General features: G+C 39.1%; 3 protein-coding genes across 4 annotated transcripts in view; 1 reads left to right on the forward strand and 2 right to left on the reverse strand.

Moving 5' to 3' along the window:
* The window catches only part of ermp1 (endoplasmic reticulum metallopeptidase 1), a 42,804-nt gene extending 40,750 nt beyond the window's left edge, over positions 1 to 2,054 (reverse strand). Inside the window, exon 1 of the mRNA XM_080755418.1 lies at positions 1,725 to 2,054. Coding sequence (XP_080611544.1) covers positions 1,725 to 1,999 — 275 coding nt within the window. The 5' untranslated portion in view covers positions 2,000 to 2,054. The remainder of the gene's footprint in view (positions 1 to 1,724) is intronic.
* A 3,369-nt stretch (positions 2,055 to 5,423) lies between these two features.
* oaz1b (ornithine decarboxylase antizyme 1b) lies at positions 5,424 to 12,804 on the forward strand. The gene is given in 6 exon segments (XM_080756285.1): positions 5,424 to 5,736; positions 9,372 to 9,423; positions 9,425 to 9,511; positions 10,697 to 10,869; positions 11,234 to 11,319; positions 11,469 to 12,804. Coding segments are annotated over 6 exon segments (654 nt in total). The 5' UTR covers positions 5,424 to 5,611; the 3' UTR covers positions 11,600 to 12,804.
* A 555-nt stretch (positions 12,805 to 13,359) lies between these two features.
* uhrf2 (ubiquitin like with PHD and ring finger domains 2) overlaps positions 13,360 to 21,979 on the reverse strand; it is a 44,883-nt gene continuing 36,263 nt past the window's right edge. For both annotated transcript variants that reach the window (XM_080755463.1, XM_080755462.1), the window contains exons 15-16: positions 18,755 to 18,856; positions 13,360 to 17,978 (exon numbers count right to left, since the gene is read on the reverse strand). In XM_080755463.1, coding sequence (XP_080611589.1) covers positions 17,832 to 17,978; positions 18,755 to 18,856 — 249 coding nt within the window. In that variant the 3' untranslated portion in view covers positions 13,360 to 17,831. The remainder of the gene's footprint in view (positions 17,979 to 18,754; positions 18,857 to 21,979) is intronic.

Consider the following 21,979-nt stretch of genomic DNA (forward strand, 5'->3'; position numbering starts at 1 on the left):
CATTCAATAAGACTATGCCTGGCATTCAATCAGTTAACACTTTGACTCCTGAACACGAGTTACACAAGTGAATTGACTGTAGAAGAGCTTCCCTCCCATTCACGACTTACACAAGTTATGTTTTCATTGTTTAATCCACGTTCTAATACGTTTTAAGTCATACAGGGTTTCCATCTGACAGAGTGGGATAGGCGACGCGTTTTGATGACGTCATCGCAAAAACATCCATCCATATTATGGAAAGTTGAGGCCCAATGCATTACAATGTCGGCAGTGCCTTGTTACTGTAGCTCCTCCACTCTGTTGTTGTGATCGCCACTTTGGAATACTTTTCAACACTGTCTACGACAAGCGATTTTCATGACAAGTCGGCGCAGTGGCTCTTCAAAGGTTAGTGTAAACTCGGCAGGGAGATCTGAAACATGATTGTTTAATCACCACAGGGAAACTGTTAAAAGAGCAACATTATTGGCAAGTTTCAGACGGTGTGCGGGTCATCTTCTTTGTTTTTCAAAGATACCTTTTTTTAATATGCACTGTTGCCCTACGCACCTGCCGCCAAACTGTTGGTGTTCATCAGCCTTTTTTTTTATCAAATACTGTCAAATGTAAAAGTTAAGAGTGATGAGACGTGACAGTTTAAATGCAAAGATGCTGTCCTTGAATGTAGGCTATAAGTCTATTCAAACAAAAAGCTAAAGACAAACTGTACAGTGTACACTATAGTGTAAACTAACTAAATTTAAATATATATATATCTCTGCTGTCAGAAAGAAACCAAATGTTCATTTTTCAGAAAATTAAGTTGGTGGGGGAGAGGTGGTAGAGTTAGCTGTTTTAGCAGACAGTTTGAGGGTCCAATGGAGTAAAGAGATTTAGTTAGGTGGTTTCCTCCTGACAGCTATACTGTATAATCATGTTCCACATTTATCAACCAAGTTCTTGTTTTTGTAAAACTTAATTTGGATTTAACATTGTAAACACCATATCCTGTATAGATGGGAATGTCCCGTCTCTGTAAGATTGTGGGTGTGGTTAGGTAGCTTCCCTGTGGCAATGTGACATCCTCTTTCCTCTCCTGCTATGACCTTTCCTGTATTATCAGAGGAACTGTGACAGTTGTGCATCATCATGGAAATGTTATTTTGCTGTCGTCACCTTATTGATTTAGTCTCGCATTGCTAAAACAGCCAGCCTTATTGTCATGGCGATGAAAATAATTACGCAGTATAACTACTAGAGTATATATTCCGAGCCAGACTTTTCTCCTAAAAAACATTATGACAATTTAAGTGGCAAGTCGTGACAGGGAACGCGTGTGGCTCTTTGAATAACCATGACATGTGATTACAATTTAAGATAATCCAAGAGTTTGGGTGGAGAAAAATGTATTGTCATTTTGTGTTTTACCATAACTCGAGTCTAACTATATAATATAATATATGTGCTAAATATATTAGTAGTAGTTACTTCCTCATTCTTGCCTTACAATGCCTCTGTTGTGTCAACTTGCAATACAACCGTTACAGACCCTACCTGCCATACCTTGAGGGAGGGGAGGAGGGGGAAGCCCTGTAACTGTTTCTAGGCGGGTCTGTCTGGTGTTGTTAACACAAGCTACACAACTAGAGGAAAGGTGAAAGCGCATACGATAAGGGAGGAAATCAGCCATTTAAACCCCCAGTTTAAATTGTGAACTTGCCAGCGCCAGCACTTTAACTCACCTGGCCCGTATTGCGTTGAACTCGCCAGTCGACTTCCCGATGACAAGCTGCTGTAGCGACAAATGCACGAGTCCCCATAGCACCAAAATAAATACAAACACCAGAGAAGCTGCGAGCCCCTCTCGTAGCAAGTACAGACTCACTTCTGGCTTCTTTTTGGGGTCACTGCTGTAGCCATTATTCCCCCACTGGTCCCGGGGGTCATGGTTCCCTTGGGATCCATTGTTTTGCGTTCCGAAGGTTTTTATTCTCCTGATAGTGGTATCGCTCTCCATCTTTGTCAGTGCACATCAGTAGCAAGTACAGTCAGTATCTGCTGAACTGAAGCGTCGCTTACCACCGGAACAAAACGACGGATCTCGCAGAGGGACAAACCTGTTTCAGAAAACGAAGTCGACGGCAACGGAAATATCTAGGGCTTGTAATATTTCAATTTGTGCCCGCCTCTGTTATAAATGCAGCCATTCATAGGTAAACCTAGCGTTAACACCCATAAGGCTTTTTCCAAACTTAATTATTTCTGTGGTATCTCACGCGGGCATTAGCTGACAACACACTCAGTATATGTTCAAAGACTTCCTAGACTGGAGATCAGTGAAACTGGCAGGGACACTATTCCCCAAATAGAAACCATGCCTTGGTCCATATGAGAGCGTCTGGGGTTATATTCTGCACCCTGCAGTACGATCTTGATATGACAGGATTAGATGTAGTAAGTAGGCTAGAGGCTAGGTTGCCATTTCTCTCTCAAGAGATACATACACAGGGTGACAATCAAGACAAACCCATCAAAGCAGGGAGATATGTTTTGGAGAAAATGTTTTGGGGATTCTTTGTTCACCAAATGACAAAAATGTCACAATCCAGCTTTGCATTGGCCTTTCAACTCGTTTTCAGAAATAAACTGCAGTGTGCGTCCTCTATTCCATTATTCTAATGCATTCATTTATAAACACCAACAGTGAATTTATTGTGGTATCCTCATGATTGTTTTCTTATAGCCACATGCATGAATGCAATTTACCCTCCCTCCTTCAGCAACTTCCAATTTGGAAGTTTTCTGCCAAGTCATGTTTAGTCTAAAACATGACTTAATGATTAGATTTGTTGAAAATCTAACAGTTTAGATTTTCAACAAATCTATCTGAACATAAACACAATCATTTTACTTGACAAGCTGGTTATAATAAAGTAATTAATGCAATATTGATTATATCTGATTTATAATTTGTGTTATGACAGACAATCAAGACCACCAAAGCATTTTAAGGGGCTTATCATTACATAACTTTGTTATGACATAATTTCCCCCACATTGAATTAGAAAATACAAGCTTGGAGCTATTCTCTCGTCACAGGTCGCCCTGCTCATAAATATGAACAAGCTAGGTAAAAAACAATTCTATATTACAGAAGAATACACCAGTCAATATTGATTGAAAGTACAGGTCAATACAAAAACTGCTAAGGACACAACCAGGAAAAGCACTAAGACTTCACATCAGGGTCCTCCATCAGAACATTTAAAGATGTAGGCCTACATATAGGCATTAGGCATATATACACTTCTATAAAAGGTCAGAACCCATGCCTCCCAGACTGCGACCTGAACGTATGCATCGCCTTAGACCGCTCTGCCATCCTGATTATGAAAAAAAGACTTGTTCAGCCTAAGGTCCTCCATTTCTGTTGACCTTGCTGAGATTACTATTAAGAGAATGGATTCCGTTTTTTATCAGTTTGTTATCAGCGAGCCAGGTGACGATTTTACCCAGTTCACAAAGTTTACATAAATTGGAACAGTAAAGTCCCTAGTATGTTTCCTTGTGGAATGCCACAGCTCACTGGGAGTTCCATTCATCTCCACCATCTGTTCTCTCCCCTCCAGGTAGTTTTCCAAGTTATCCAACCTACCGATGTGCTTTTAGCTTATTAATCAGTATGGAGTGGTTTACGGTGTCAAAAGCCTTTTGGACGGCCTGGGCACCTTGGCTGGTAATCCAGTCTGGCAGTGTGCCGTGGGTTCAACTCCCGATCCTGACGGCCTTCACTGCATGTCACTCCCTCCTCTCTCTCCCTCCATAAAAAAATAAAATAAAATAAAAGCCTTTTGGACGAACCAAGGCCCAGTATTTGCCAGCATCATCATCATAATCATCATCATCATCATGATCTCGACCGATGATGATGATGATGATCAGATGATGATTTGCCAGCATCCACCTCATGTTGGATGTGGTCGCTCAAATAGCGGAGGCATGTATCAGTGGAATGGGATGCCAATGGGGAGCCAGATTGGAATTCGTACATTCGTTTTTTATTGGCAAGATACTTTTCAACCTGTTTATAGACGATATTTTTTTCATCTCTTTCAAAATGGAGCTAAGTATAGAAATAGGGCGATAGTTGCCGGGGTCTAATTAGCTGCTTTTCTTGTGCAGGGGGGTTACTTTAGTATGTTTGAAATCTTGAGGGACCTGTCCCTGTTTGATGGAGAGTGTGTGTGGGTGATGATTGGAGCTACAGTATGGAGATGGCTGAGTCTCTGAGAAATTTGGAACGAATATTGTCATGGCCGTGTTGAGTTGCAGTTGAGTAGCCTACCTTATCAGTTGTTGCCATTAGTTTAAAATCATCTTTGCATACACCTCCTGCAACGATAATAATTAAGACAGCAGTGAAGTATAGGAAAATTGTCAAACAGATCATTTCCACTAACTAAAATGAGCATTTGGATTAGGTTGACCAAATGGGGTAGGAAGTAAAAGAGAGCTCAAACCCCCCTTTCAATTTCAATTTAGGCATTTATAGCAGATGCTCTCCTCTAAATCTAGAGTTGTTTCTTTCTTTTTTCTTCATAGAAGTATTTATGGTCATGTACCACTAGAATCCTGGATGGCATGATTCTGGGCTTAAAATAATTTATATTATATTTGTGTAACATGGGAAAAATGAATGGGATATTTTTCAGTGGTGCCAGAAAACCACGCCCAAATATGCACTATAGAATGCTATAGAATGCCTGGCATCTGTCTACATAACATTTCTCTGGGGCCCTCTGGAAGGCAGTGCACAGCTCAAAGCATGCAGGCTTGCACATTTATTCTAGCATAATATCATTACATCACAGGTCAGTTTCCTCCATAGCATAATTATAAAATAGTGTCTAGTATGTGAATTCCTGGATGTGAAATATAAGCCTTTTTTGTAGTGGTAGGCTACTGTACTGAAGGAGCACTGTATCCATGTGAGCTTGTGACATACCTCCGACTGCACACTGTTCTACTGTATGTATGGCCTATATATACAATAGACACAATGATCTGTATGTGTAGGCCTACTACAGAACTACCAAATGCATAATATACACACACACACACACACACACACACACACACACACACACACACACACACACACACACATACACTTCTTTAACCAATAGACAACAGCCCAGCTTTAATGATCTTAAATCCCTTTATATTAGATTGTTTTGTAGTAATCGCTCAATATAAACATTAAAAATACTTTAGTTGTTACTGTAGAATACTTTTAAACAGTTGGCATGTTGCACACGTGCTTAAAATAGGTCTTATTTGCGCCGCCCTCGTTGAAAACAATGTATTTCAAACCCCAGCTCGTCTCAGTTCAGGCATGGACACTCGCTCGAGCGCTCGGTTTCTGACTTTCTGCCCCGGGCCCTCAATATCGCAACTCTTCTATTAGATGGCTCTGCAGTAAATATAATCCAAGCTTTCCACAGGTACTGCGGATGGAAAGACTGGTGGTGACGCGTCACGCGAGGTTACTTGAGCCACCGTCTCATCGAATGATCATTCTACAACCGACAAGAGCAGTGAGCCCGTCGTGTCTCTCTCCGAGGCCGGATGGTAAAATCCAACCTCCAGCGGATCCTGAACAGTCATTGCTTTGCTCGCGAAAAAGAAGGACACAGCAGTATTTTTACTACCATGGCGGATTTAAATAGTAGTATCTGTGATATGATTGGAAAGTAAGTGAAAGTGACACGGTGAAAATATGTAGCTTTAGCTAGCTAGCTACTAGCTAGCTGTGGTGTGGGGGATGGGACCTAAAGCTAAGCTAACGAAGTAGGAACGGGTATTACACCGACATTGGCAACTTATGGAATTATGTGGCCTCGGGTGTCACTGTTTTTCGGTGACTTATTTTATTGTCTATTGGTCTTTGAGTAGCTCTGGTCCATATCCCTAATTAAATGCCCTTTGCTGCCGTTGCATTTTAGAGCTATGGACCAGAGCTAGTCTTAGAGGTTGTTAATTGTACTGTCACTGCCAGGTCACGTAAGGATAGTAGTACATAGTTTATTTTTTCCCCCTGAGCAATTGGGAAGGTTCCTTGTTTTTCTAGTTTTTCACATTTTGTAACTGGATGGCCATACAAATTAATATGCAACAGTTTGTACCTAATATGGGTTTAAATGTTGACAGGACTTTTGCTCTCAACATAGACATACATCGCTTCAGTGAATTAGTTAAAATTGCGAAACTGGTTTGCGAGGTCCCGGAATGTGGCAGGTCACAATTTCGGGTGTAACTCGTCCAAATAAGGTTACATGACGTTGTTTGATTCATCTTTCGGTGATTTCACCCAACAACGCCAACGTGTTGGGTTATCTTATCTATCCCGATAACGTTTAAGATTGTAGCTGAGAATAATTTGCCATATTGGTTTGTTCTAAATTTATTTAGACAAATGTACGTTGCTGCTACGATAATGAAGTTTTATCTGGCATTAAACCGTTAGGTTAATCGTCGAAAATGTATCGAATTTAACTTAATTAGGTCTAATTATAAAACACGCATTTTCTTTTTGCAGTTTATGCACAGAAATAAGTAAATAACCCAATACTAACGTAGCCAACGTTTACTTAAACATCGAGAAAAGTGACTCTGCTAGAAACACGGATTTAAAGACCCAGTGAGTGGACTTCCTTATTCAAGAGAAACCTGTCAACCACAGTTGCAGCAAATGCAACACAAAAACAATTGTCTTTGAGTTTGAGATTATTATGATAATGTCATTACAGATTAACTACTTATTTTACTAAGTGTAAACAATGGGCATACGTACCCCCGCCTGCGTTCTCACTCTCACATTTTATGGTATTTCCTATGCCATGGTATTAAATCTGATGACAGAGCACTACAAAATAACTAGTGATTCGTGGATCTTAATTTGTTCGGTTAGGTGTTTTGATTGCATGTTGTGAGGTGGCTTCGTTCTCAATGCTGCTTCTAGTACATTCCTCATGAACCAATGACGACGGTGTCATATTCCAGGGTTTGTTACTCAGCACGGAATGTGCTCAAATATACCTCATTTCCATTCCATGACATCCAAAATGTCCTAACATAATAGTTCAAAATAATATGGTTGTAAAACACGATTAATGAATGAAAGGATCATCCAACAGAAGCTAATTACGAACAGCATTGTCTTGAAAGGTTGGTGATGACTGATGTGTCATATGGTTCCTTTTCTGTTTTTGGTGTAATAAGTTGTGGTTGAGAGATGGATGTCCCATGCAGGATTTGGAGTGATTGGTCAATGGTCAGACTATTGGGTAGTTGTCGTTTTAGTAAGTCAACTGCCAATCTATTGTACACTAATATGACACAAACGTGAGCACATGACACCACATGTGACAACCCAGCTCTTGCGTCTACTCTGGTCCACAACTATCAATTATTCTGTCTGACTTTAAGATTTGAGGCAAATACCTTCTAAATCAGTAGTTCTCACTTTCAAGATTTCTTAAAAATATAAAAAAAATAGCAGATGTACAAGCTCGTACAAAGTGACACGCTGTGAGGTTGTACTGCTATTTTTGAATGGCCAACCCCAAAAATATAAAATGACTGACACAGATGCTCGATCAAATCAGATCACACAATCACGAAGCAGTTTCAATATCGGGTATTAATATTTCTTGGTTGACCTAAAATATTAAAATGTCTCTTCTGACGGTAATCATTGTGTTTGTTCAATAAAATAGTCTCCCTGTATACCCAGCTCTTGGAGTCGGGAGAGGATATTACAAATTGGAAGAAGAAATATTAACTCAAACAATTGTAGCTGATAGTTAATGGGTATTCTCTCCTAATTGGTTGAAATTGGCAACCCATTAGGATTTTTTGGCAGCTTGCTTGAAGACAAATCCAGGGAGGGGTTCCCTGGGCGCAGCCATTACTAAGGTCTAACAATATAGTAACATCCAAGGAGGGGTGCTCTGGGCGCAGCCATTACTAAGGTCTAACAATATAGTAACATCCAGGGAGGGGTGCCCTGGGCGCAGCCATTACTAAGGTCTAACAATATAGTAACATCCAGGGAGGGGTGCCCTGGATGCAGCCATTACTATGGTCTAACAATATAGTAACATCCAAGGAGGGGTGCCCTGGGCGCAGTCATTACTAAGGTCTAACAAGTAACATCCAAGGAGGGGTGCCCTGGGCGCAGCAGTTACTATGGTCTAACAATATAGTAACATCCAGGGAGGGGTGCCCTGGGCGCAGCAGTTACTATGGTCTAACAATATAGTAACATCCAAGGAGGGGTGCCCTGGATGCAGCCATTACTAAGGTCTAACAATATAGTAACATCCAGGGAGGGGTGCCCTGGGCGCAGCAGTTACTATGGTCTAACAATATAGTAACATCCAGGGAGGGGTGCCCTGGATGCAGCCATTACTAAGGTCTAACAATATAGTAACATCCAGGGAGGGGTGCCCTGGGCGCAGCAGTTACTATGGTCTAACAATATAGTAACATCCAAGGAGGGGTGCCCTGGGCGCAGTCATTACTATGGTCTAACAAGTAACATCCAAGGAGGGGTGCCCTGGGCGCAGCAGTTACTATGGTCTAAAAATATAGTAACATCCAAGGAGGGGTGCCCTGGGCGCAGTCATTACTATGGTCTAACAAGTAACATCCAAGGAGGGGTGCCCTGGGCGCAGCAGTTACTATGGTCTAAAAATATAGTAACATCCAAGGAGGGGTGCCCTGGGCGCAGTCATTACTATGGTCTAACAAGTAACATCCAAGGAGGGGTGCCCTGGGCGCAGCAGTTACTATGGTCTAACAATATAGTAACATCCAAGGAGGGGTGCCCTGGGCGCAGCAGTTACTAAGGTCTAACAATAGTAACATCCAAGGAGGTGTGCCCTGGGCGCAGCCATTACTATGGTCTAACAATATAGTAACTGCATCAAATTTAATTTCAAGAATCCAAGTATATCGATATGTAAACGGAAACATATCGTATTGTTTGACTTTGTGTTGTTTTGTAATGCAAATAATCAAATCGTCAATACCTAGGACTTGTGCTTTGTATTTAGCAATTTTAAGAAGAAAAAAGAGGGGTTAGATTACTTTTCCAATTCCATGCAATATCGCTACCATTGGTCTACTCTATTGATAAGTGTGTATTCTGTGTTCATATCAAGGTACAGGTTTGTTTTGTCCAAATATAATGTCCAATGTCCATAATTCTTTTTGGTTAAATTCTAAATGGTATGCTAATGTTATGTTCCATCGTAGAATGGAAATGGATGTAAAGAGGAGGGAAACAAAATCACAATTGTATTCATCTGTATCTTTCATCTAGCATGTCCCTGCACTGTAGTAGTTCCCGCCACCCAGGGCCTCTGTGGTGTTCCTGATGCCCCTCACCCACCTTTGAAGATCCCAGGTGGGCGGGGGAATGGTACACGGGATCACACTCCTTCAGCACGGCCACTCTACTCAGTAAGTCTCTGTGCATGTACATGTGTATAGTTTGCAGTGGTTCCCAAACGTTTTATCCTAGGACCCAAAAGAGAATTGATGTCTCCCCTCCTGGGACCCAAACAAGTGAAAATGGCCGATCAAACCCACAATGCATCTTTTCTGGATTTTTACAGATGTAGCATTTCTTCTGTGTTTTGCTTACTAGAAAGTGTTTACAATTGCAGCAGTAATGACAATTTAAGTATCAGAACTTGATGTGAGGTACATAGTGATGGTTAATATTGTCACTGTTGCTGTTTATTTATTTTGGGGTGGGGGGGATCTGTTACAGTTAGTATCTGATGTATTTGGATGTCAGGAGTAATGAGACTAATTTAAAAACGGCTATTATCATATGAAGCAAGGCCAGTCATAACAGCCATCGAAATGGACATGCTTGGTGTGGCCCTGACTATGGGTGGGTTCTTTCTCATAATGAAAGTGTCCAGAATGGCATTTTAAATTATATATATATATATATATATATATATATATATATATATACACACACACCAGTATAAATATGAAGTCTGTATATGCTAGCTCATAGTCAGTGGAAATAACAGGTTCCGCAAAAGCACTGAAAAGTATATTGGTAGTGAGAAATATTTCAATATAGCAAAAGATATAAAGATTATAATCTCCAAGTTATAGCCTTACACATTGTGATACGGACTGGATATACACATTTATACGTTTAGTCACAAAAAAGGTACACATTGTTTTAGTATTAAGTGTACAAGCATGTACACAACTGTAGAATTTCTTGTAGTGAAATATACACCTCGATGTGGGAATGGAGTACTATCTCTAGCAGCTAGGACTTGAAGGATATCATAAAAGCACAGAAAAAACCCTGAAATTGAACACACTTGACCTGTAGACACCCAGAACAATTTTACTTTCTGCCTGTTTGAGACAAAGCGGTTTGCTCTCAGAGATTACATCTAACCTGTGTTGCTCATTGCCCCCTCTCCCCCCCATATTGAACACATTTTTACATTTAAGTTAGGAGTCATTGCAACTCATTTCCCTCCCTGACTGCATTTGCTATCGTTTGTACTCAGAGGAACACATCACATCAAAATAAGAAACGTCAGAACATGCTTAGATATTACCTTGCACTAATAACATTGATATTACTGTTATGTTTTTTGTCCCCAGGACAGGAAGTTGACTGTGACTGAGGAGCCAGCGGGGAGCGGTCGCCCTGGGATTCTTCACTTCCAAAGCCGCCCCACCGTTACCAAGGCGATACAATGGGATGCCGTGTTAAGCGGCAACGCCCTGTATGTGGAGATACCTCTTGACCCTCTTCCCGAAGGCAGTAAAGAAAGGTGAGACAAGAAAGGAGTTTATCCACTTAAACCCTATACCTTAGTAAAATGTCAGAGATTCAACTGTAGCTGTTTTGTCTGTCTACACCAAATATTTTGTGAGCTTTTAGATCTTGTCAGCAGGGGTGGCGAAAAATGTCTACATTTGTTCTAAAGTAGATCTACTAGTTCACAAAGCGACATGTTGTGAGCTTGTAGATTGGATTTTTCCACACAATACTATCGCATGACAAAGAAATCTAATGTGAACAAGGCATGGCTGCATGGGAATGTCTGCATGTAGAACCAAGATAAATGTGTGTTCACATTCCAGTACAATTACGTGTGACATTTATTAAAGCCAAATCACCTCTTTTCTCTCTAGTTTTGCTGCTCTTTTAGAGTATGCTGAAGAACATCTGAAAGTTGTCAGCGTGTTTGTCTGCTTTTACAAGAATAGAGATGATCGTGGTATGTACCAGCACAACCCTTGCATTCAAGCAATACCTGCATACCAATGTACCAATCTTACAAATACAAACATAAATACTTCTTTGTTTTGAATGTACATATTAGCCAATACCTTTTCTAACATTCATGCTACTGTTCAAACCCTACAGCCAAGCTGGTGCGTACATTCAGCTTCCTGGGCTTTGAGATAGTGAAACCGGGCCATGCCCTCGTCCCACCTCGACCAGATGTTCTCTTCATGGCCTACAATTTCGACAGGGACTCCTCCGACGAAGAGTAACTCTCGGAACAACCGCTCCGCCCTCCCCCTATTCTATCTCCATCCCGCTATCATTTCTTAACCACTTGAAACCTAGCGTCTATTCTGGAGCAAACATATTGTGAAATGGTAGATCTACAAGCCCGCAACACATGGTGCTTGTATGTTGACTATTGTCAGCATAAAGATTTTGTGTAGAAGGAAAAAGGCTAGGACAAAGTAAGCCCTGGGGGACCCCAGTCAAGGTAAGTATAGGGTTCAAGTGGTTAAAATCCCTTTTACATGTTTTACCAAACATCACTTATCTTCTACCATATACCATCAACTCCCAAACTTCCCATCTACTACCTTTCCCACATTTTTGCACCTGCCTCAGTAATATACCACCAACTCTGTAAAACCCTCCCGCTTTAGCTTCCATTCCCTTTTTTGTGACTCAAGTGCTCACATCCCCTGTACACCATGTTGTATTCCAAGGGTAGTTTAGACATGCGTTTTCTTTTTTCCACGCATTTATCTTTATGTACGATTATCATTTAAGATGAATTGCTGTATAAAAGTGTTCTTAAACTTTGAGCATTTTTGTTGCAATTCCTAGATGTCGGAGACTTATTACTTCTCATTCTGTTTTGTCTTTGTATTTCATATTCGATAGGTTAAGGATGATTATTCATTTCTTGAATGTACAACAAAAAGGTAATCAGGTTTACACTCTTGGGTACTCCAGCTTTTGTGTAACTGGCTAAAGGTGAACTGTAAACGTGTCCCTCATGTCTTCTCCAATTTGAATTACAAATGTGCATCAGCAGGACCAGTTATTATAGAGCACTAATGTCATTTGCGAAAGCCTATAAACTAAAGTATTGTGAAATGTGTTGCTTTTAAGTGGCACCTCCAGTAATTATTTGGTACTTCATATCCCCTTTAGAGTAGCAAAGTGAGATGTAATGCAAATGTGAATGCTGTTGTATGAGATTGATTTTAAAAATGAAAGATACATAGACTGGGGTATCGGTACAACGTGTAAGGAAAGTGAATTATCCAAAGTGCTTTTTCTTTGTCATGTATACCTGATCTTAAAATTGCATTTTGTTTTGGTATTTAAAAAAATTGCTGTGACGTTCTGTTTAAATTGGCATTCCTTAACTTTTTCACAATAGTAATTTGTTGTTCACCTATATTGGTACTGTTGTGCTTCTGTGATGATTAAAAAACATTACACATGGCTTTTTACTTAGAATACATCTTGTTCAGTTCATGTGTGAAGTGGGTCATTTAACATTCTGCTTTTAAATGTTGACATTCCAGTGGTGTATGTATCAAGATATTAAGCGCACTTCCCACCCAGAAACCAGTGCCAATGAGAAATATTGCACAATCGACAGTCATGAGTAGTATTAGGGTTTCTGCAGCTAAAAGAAACCTTGTGTTAATCTTTGAAATTGTTTGCTTACAATATTTTAACAACTAAAATTCAGTGACTGGCTTGTGCAACATGGAGCAGAATTTGTTTCATGGGCTATGATGGTAGAATGGTCTGTAAAACTTTAATGCAGTGCACCAGATGAATATCGAATTATTTTCTTTGATCACTTAATAGGAAATGGAAATTGCGGAATTGCGACAATGGTAATTGCGGAAATCGTAATTGTGGAAATGGTAATTGCGGAAATTAATTAATTTCTGGACTAAGCCCTTTCACTAAGCGAGAAAAGACTGAAGCCAATTTAATAATCTTCCACACCAATGTACAGAAAAGATATTTGGTATGGACGAGGAAGTGGATTTGTCATTTTAATGTTTATATTCTTGGTCAGGTACTTCTCTGGTATGATTCCGTCTTCATGGTCAAAATTTAACTTTCAAAACATTCTGGGGTAAATTCTTTTAGTACTTAATGTTGCTCATATGCAAAAAAAAGTAACCCTTTGTAAGAGAAACTCAATTGCACAAAGGCTTTACCATTAGAAGCAGTGCCATTTTCTGGAATCAAAATATTTAATAGGTACATAATATCAAGTATAACATGTAAAAAAATTCAGATCACAATATGAAGCGATGGAACTCTTCAGGCTGGCTTATGCAGCAAGATTTTGAGGTCGCCACATAAAAATAACTAATGATTAAGAATAGAAGCAACTAAAATGATGAAAAAAAATGGCATAAGTACATACATATTTGTAAGCATATAGGAAAATTAAAAGGTGACTTTCTTCAATAGAGTGCAATAATAAAAACCAAACCATATAACAACACTGAAGCCAAGCGTCAACACGACGTCTAAAGAACATTAGTAGGTACTGTAGATAGCAGGTTGGGGTAGAGGACAGGGAGATAGTTAAAGAGAGCATAGCTCACAACAGAGAAAGAAAGTTCTATTAGCTTACCAGTCAATGCAGGAAGAAAATTATTCTGCTTGCTTAGAAGCGCTTTGAGCTGGAAATAATGCACATCACATATAGCTTTAGAGACCATAGTATCATAGTATTTGCATGTCGTTAAAAACAAAAAAATAACCCTGAATTCTCAGAAAGAAATAAGGACATCACCACAAACTATCAAACAGCCAGCCAACAAAGAAAGTGGTGGGGTGGGGTTGAACACTGCGGTGTGGGGGTCAGGTAGACGTTTAAAAGAATCCATCTGAGAGATGAATGCCAATTGAACAATAAGTGATTACATGTTTACAGCAGCAAGTTACACATCACTGGCATTGTCTGCTCCAGACGTACCAGGCACTGGCTTATTAGCCAGATGCCATGAAGGCATGGCTAAACTGATAAAAAAGGACCAATTTCCTGAAAAAAAAAAGAACAATAACATCATGTTCAATTTACAACCTTTGAATTTATGTAACATAAATATTGCAGTTGGGTATGCCATTCACCAGCCACCATGGTTAAAAAGAAAAGTCCATCTAAAAACAAATTTTACTAACTATGCTTGCTAAATAAGATGGTGTTGGTAGTGAAGGATTTCTCAATTACAGTCACATGTTTGAAGCAGAGTGCCCGGACAGCTGGTGTAGCACCTAGGCTCAATGTAGCCTGACGCGGGTTCGAGTCCAGATACCAACAGCCTTTGCTGCGTGTCACTCCCCATCTCTCTCCCCCCCATTTCCATACTATCAATAAAGGCATAAAAGCCCAAAAATAGATCCTTGAAATGTTTGAAGCAGAGGAACACTAACAGGAGCCCGATGAACCCCTCAACAATAACCATAAAAAATAAATGCAACCCCACATGTGAAACAGCAGTTTAACTGCTTCACACTGTGATGCATTGGTTGGTAGCATTATCACCAACACCGTCTTCGGATAGTTTTCCATTATTGCACAGTTAAAGTGTTGCATTTCATGAATCAAATATGCTCCCATCGATTTTGGATGTTAAAACGTGGTGCGTTTTGCGCACAAAAGATACATACTTTTATGTATGTATCCAACTGAATGCATTTACTAGCTGCCAAATATGTATTTATTTGTTAGGCTATATCCTGGGATAATATAATCAGTATAACAAATAAATAAGCGATAAATAAAAATAATGGGGAGGGAAAAAAAGATCTCCTGAGATACTGTGTTGGTGTCAATAAGACTGTTGCAAATGTGTCCACCAGAAGGCGCTGCAGTTACACTATGCACACCTCTAGCATGCCTTGTTTGGATTGAAAAAGTTAAATTCAAAATAGTTTTAGATTTTGTAAAATCATCCGCATGAGTCAGTTGTCGCTTAAAACTTTTGATGCTCCATGATAATTAGTTAATGATGTCTTCCCCCTTTTTGGATTCTCATTGCACCCACACAGCATCGACTGCCCAGTTGTGATGAAGAGACTAGAATGTAATTAATGCAAAGGTGACTTCCATTCTCTGTGACAAAACAAGGTTATAGTATTGTCAGAACACTATAACCATCCTGACATTCTATGATACACTTTGTATCATATATTTTATGATACACTTTCAATCCGGCGTCCCTATTTTGGGCATGTCTATTAGTGAAAACTTCAAAAATGATCAGATTGCAGATCTACAAACTCACAATGTGTATCCGCCATTTTCGGCACGTGACACCATTGTACGACAAAGTATAAAATATACCTCGCCCATTAACTGCTCCTAGTATCTAGATGAGATTCCCAGTAGGACTAAATGTGTGGATCTTACATTTGTGCTTGCCAGCCGTACTCTACCATAGATCTCACACTAACGGTTCTCTCCCTGAATCCATACACTTACTGCCGAGACCTGATTGTCTCCATGTATCGTACTCTCATTTATCATAATAGTAATAAACCTAGTTTATTATTGTTCAGAATGAGATTCTGGTGTATTCCTCACTCCAAGTTTATTTAGCATACATCAATAGTATGGCCTAACTTTGTGGCATTTGACACAGATGAAAATGATTACTACTCTATTTCTTGGATTTGGATGGACAAAATATTTCACCCAAAACACAGAAGCTAAATTACCATTTCATTTAAACTAGATTGGTTGTATTAATATGACTCTTTGATCATGTTCCACCAATGAGAGAACTATGATGTATGTGACTATGTGCACTGAGAACTATTAATGACTCTGGTGAAGACACCTGTGGTTGAAAAGTTTCAATCAATTGCCAAATTGAATGGAAATGTTTTTTGTTCAGATCCACTCGGTCTCATTTTGAGAGGCATAGCTTTTGAGATTAGCTGAAGCCCGAATTGTTTTACCCTCTTTGAGTCAAGGATTGTGGCCAGACAGAGGTCTCTCTCTTTGTTTAATTTATATTTGCGAGGGAAAATAATTTAGCTCATTAGTGATCAAATGTACCAACCTTCTAATTTGGGCAACCAAAATAGTGGCATGTGACACTGTGGCACAGGCACAGGGTTTTAGATATACTGAGCTCACAAGTCAGTTATACACAAAAGCATAGTAATATATATTTTATGAAAGTATAAAATGCTGTCATGTACAGACTGCACTTTGGAGTAAAAGTAAAACTTAACTTCTGGTGAAATTAGGCCTGTTTGGTGTTCCATTGTGTACTGGCCTTCTGACTTTAATATATCCACTCGGGGCCCCGAACAAATCATAGCTGGGAGTTTGTGTTTGTAGAAATTACGGTAATCTTCCAGAGAAAATTTGATCTCAGTGTCCTCCAACATAGCTACAGCCTTGGTGGAATGTAGGCAACATACTTCAGTCATTGTGAAATATAAAATAAAGAAACTCAAATGCATGTAGTGCATTTGTAATACATTACAGGGCTGGATGGCATATTTGCAAAAAGCAGATTCACATAAAACGTAATACGTTATTTATATTTTCTGCACACTTTTATGACCATCATGCCATGTTACTTAGATTATGGCTCGTTTTGTTGGCATGTTCTGGCAGTTCTAAAATCCTGGCTACACTCGTATGTGTGTAACACTATGCCACATAACTCGCTGTTTGTTTTGTAATTTGTCATATTGCTATCTATATAAATACTTCTTCTCCCAACCCATACGAATGATCATACCAGCATATTTTGATCTAAAAATGCATACATGGTACGCAAAAATGTTTGGCAGGAATATAATTGGTTATCATTCATTACACCTACAAGGGTAACTCGTTCAGTGTGCAGCCTCCACATCACTACATGACAACAGTGGACAACATGGCAGTGGGGAGATATTAACCATATTAATCCTGGCGTCCCCATTTTGGGCATGTCATTATAGGCAGAAGTTCTCCAAAATAGCTTACCAGTAGGCCCATGTGCTCAAGATGAAAGTAGTCGATCTACAAGCTTACAACGCGTGTTGTAAGCCAAGTGTGGTGTGATGTGAGCTTGTAGATCAGCACCATCGTCATCGAGCGGCTTAAGTAGTTTTTAAATGTAGGACACAAAGAGCAAGGGAGGAAAAAGAAAGGTGAGGTACATGGCGTGTTGAGGGACAAGTTTTGGGGTAAGAAGTTCCTTGGGGATTGAAATTCAAGCTGGTGATGATGCCAATGGAGACAGTACGTTCAACAGGTGGGGTCAGTTCCTGTTGAGGATGTGTGTGTGTGTGTGTGTGTGTGTGTGTGTGTGTGTGTGTGTGTGTGTGTGTGTGTGTGTGTCTGATGATTGTACATGTAAATTACTGTATGTATGCAATATTACATTTGACTGTGGGTAAGTCTGAGCATATGTAATGCGCCTTTACGTGAAGCTCTGGGGTATTTTCACCGTGTTTAAGGAGGTGCACAAAATGGATGCATTTGTGACCTCATCGGCCCTTGCTGTAGCCAGGGAAAAACTGGTCCAGCAGCATCTGAAGCGTCTTGTTGAGAGTCATGACGTAGTCCTTGCCCAGGTCATGACGACACGCAGGGCAGGTATACACCTCCGCACGGAAGGATCTCTGGAGACAGGTCTAGAGGCAGCAAGAGGAATACAGAGAGAAGAAAAAGAGGAATTTGTTAACATTTTACATGTCCGGATATACTGATGTTTGTTTTAATGTAGTGGGCATAACTATCGAGATTTCAATCCGTTCTTCACTTTATTAGAAACAGTAATATATAGGAGCAAACACGCCGCCACTAGATGTCACACTTTTACAACACTATTGTTTCATAAAGTTCACTATTTCCCTGTCACCTCTATAACGCAACAAAGGAAGCAGTCTTTGTAATCTGCAACATTGTAAGGCGATGGCTGGGTAAAAAGTACCATACCATTCTTGAGTTTTGAAATCCCAGCAAAGCTGGAAAGTTGTTAAAATGAATATTCCAATTCCAAAATAATAATAAAATTGTTTGAGAATAGCAATACACATCTTTTTAAAAGCTCTGTGGGTGTGTCATTTAATTTTTCTTACACAAAAAGACGTGTCATTTTATTCATCTTATTCATCTTCATCAGAATGGTATCTATATACCCTTTAACCCATTCTGACCTGAGATCAGATTCTAAAAATGTCTTCTATATCCTGACAGTTTTCTGAAAAAGCTATGTTTCTATGTCAGTCGTTCTTCGATTTTTCAAAAATAGCAGACCTACAAGCTCGTAGTGCCACATGGTGGCACTACGAGCTTGTAGATCTGCTTGTAGATCTGCTATTTTTCAATAGCTAAAGCATAACATAATGCTAACACCAAAAGGGGTTCCCGCCCCAAAACGGGTTAATAAACAAAATGAACTACCTACCTTACAAACGCTGTGTGTACATGTGGTGGTGATGGGCTGGAATGCCAGCTCCTGGCAGCACACGCACATAAACATCTGTTCCACCTTGCGCAGGAAGTTGGACTTTCGGGGGAGGATTATAGTTTGGGGATCACATACATTAGGGATGGGAATTTGTTTCACAATTAATTAACATCAATAATAATAGCATCAAGCTCAAATCACTTGATATAATGTATCCATAGTTTAAGCCCTGCTAGTGACGTGAGTGTTGGAGTGTCAAACACTTTGGTCCCAAACAACAAAAACTACTGGCCAGACTGCCATAAAATATGCTGTGCACCTTAATGCTGTGGTCTTAATGGGACAAAATGCCAATATAATAGGCTTGGAGCAAGTTACATCCACGCCAAGGACTAGATGATTTATCCTGTTGAAAAATGTGTTAAAATCATGATGATTTGTTTATTACAGAGTTTACTAATTTATCTCAAACCCAATGCAAATAATGTCATTGGTAATCTGCGGTAGGAACCGACGTTGGCTGTGAATTCTGGGTGGGCCTACAAAAAGACAGCACCTCTAGCATTCAGTAAAACAATTATTAATAGCAAAATAAAAAAATAAAAAAGGCTGGACTTTGCAATTTAAATTAAAACTAGAACTGCACTCTGCCGAGTGCATACTTGCTTGTTGCACACTAGTAGGCCATAAATGGCCTACTAGTGCGCAAGCAGAGCGCGCAAGTACTTTCGACCGCTGGAAAGTATCACATCTCAGTATCTCTGTGAAGGAACGTTTGAAATGTATAATCATTACGTGTAACTATTTGCTACCTAACTACTTTTTTACAGAAAAATGAATCATTGATATGTGATGAAAAAAAAGGTATATAAACTGAATTAAAATATATTATACAGTATAATTATTTTATTACTTACTGTAAATTGTCAGTTGTTTTAAATGTATTTCATTTTGTACTATAGTGATATTAATACTAAATCATGATCAGAGTAATATGTGTCTCTAACTTCAATTTCTGTAATAATACTTTCAAATTTGTTGAAATATACATGATAAGAAAACAATTAAATACAAATCCAACTACAGATTTCGGAAGTATTTTATACTTCCGAAATCTGTAGTTGGATTTGTATTTAATTGTTTAAAGCCTAATCTTGACATGAAGGTCTTTATATTTATATCTTTTTCAGTATAATGGTCTTCATTGAAATCTCCTATTATCATAATTGTGGAAGTCGGAGATGATAGATACTTTACCATTTTCTTGAGAAATGTGTTTAATTCCGTAAGGTTTGTTTTAGGTGATCTGTACATAAGAATGATATATAGATCTTTATTTTTTACATGTATACATACGTGTTCTACTTTTTCTAATATCTCGATTTCTTTTTGAATTATTTCAATGGCAATATCTTCTTTTATAGCAAACATAACTCCCCCACCTATATCATATTCTCTGTCATTCCTGATTGTTTTGTAATTGGTGTTCATTGTTTTTAATTTAAAAGTAATGTTATTATTTTTCTTTAAGTGTGTTTCAGTAAAAGCTATTAGATCCAACATTTCGAGTTGGGAATCTGAGTTTATATCTTGTAAATGTGTTAGATAACCTCTGATGTTCAACAATCCAATTTTTAATGAATGTTTTAATGGTAATTGAGTTATCTTCCGTATATTTCGTATCATTTCTCTTTCTACATTCTTATCTACTTTGATCTTTTTAGGACTAAAATCAAGTATATATAGATCTCTTATCCTTTTCACTCGACTGAATGCTACATAGGCTTGTCCCGGGTTAAAACGTGAGCCCTTCATAGATACGACAATCTCTTGTATAGTTAAACCTTGAACCTTATGAATAGTTAATCCCCAAGCTAATGTCAACGGGAATTGAAACCTATTTGTTGATCCTGTTCTTCTGCCTCCATGGAAAATTATAGCTTCATGTCTGTATATTGGAACTGCTTTTGGGTAATTTTTATATTTACTATTAGACTTCGCATTAAGACCAACATCTTTGTCTTGGAATTTAACAAGTATTACTGTAACATAGGTGTCGTTTTTCTCAAAGTCAATATACTCAACAAGTCCTCTGATACCGTTGACTAATCCATCAGATACCATTACATTAGTAGTCAACATCACTTGTGCACCAATTGCTATACTGAGTGTTGTTGGTAAACCTCCTGTTTGTGATAGTTTACTTTTTGTGCAATCCAGATCAAATAACCGTGTGTCTTTATCTTTTCTACTATCTTCTGCCTTTATATGAAAAATAGTAATAGTAAATAGTAAGTGATGACGTAAGAGATATGGTCATCTGTGTAGTCTGGTCCCAGCAGACCAGGCACAGATTTACAAATTAAAGTATGTAGTTGTAATTTGATTAGCAGTATACCGTGGTTACTTGGTTCCAAAAAGTGAAGCCAAGTTTTTTTCAACCGTAAGTCTGTGCCTGGTTTGCTGGGACCAGTTACAACATTACGTCATCGTTGAGAACTGGGACCAGAGTACATGGTGTGTGTATATGTATGACTAGCTCTCAGTGATGACGTAAGAGATATGGTCATCTGTGTAGTCTGTTCCCAGCAGACCAGGCACAGATTTACAAATTACAAATCACATGTAATTTGATTAGCAGTATACTGTGGTTACTTGGTTCCAAAAAGTGAAGCCAAGTTTTTTTCAACCGTAAGTCTGTGCCTGGTTTGCTGGGACCAGTTACAACATTACGTCATCCTTGAGAGAGTACATGGTGTGTATATGACGTAATGTTGTAACTTGTAACTTGTAACATTACGTCATATACACACCATGTACTCTCTCAAGGATGACGTAATGTTGTAACTGGTCCCAGCAAACCAGGCACAGACTTACGGTTGAAGAAAACCTGGCTTCACTTCGAAGAGACCAAGCGAAATGATTACTTGCGCGCTCTGCTTGCGCAAGTAACTATTACACTACTGTTCAGTAGGCCATTAAAAAATATATATATTTATGTCTTCTAAGAGGACTCGAGGGATGGAGTCCAGTTACTTCATTCATACGTTATAGACTTTAAGACCCATTTACACTGGCAGACAAATCTAGCCTGAATCAGATTGAAATCCGATTGGTTTAAATGAGTCCAACATGTCACATAACTCATTTAAATAAATCAGATTCCAATCTGGATGTGGCTCAGATCTGATTCAGGCTGGATTTAGACCTGGGCAGACAGGC

The sequence above is a fragment of the Protomyctophum bolini genome (genome assembly GCF_963924005.1).
Source record: "Protomyctophum bolini genome assembly, chromosome: 22".
NCBI classification, from domain to species: Eukaryota; Metazoa; Chordata; class Actinopteri; order Myctophiformes; family Myctophidae; genus Protomyctophum; species Protomyctophum bolini.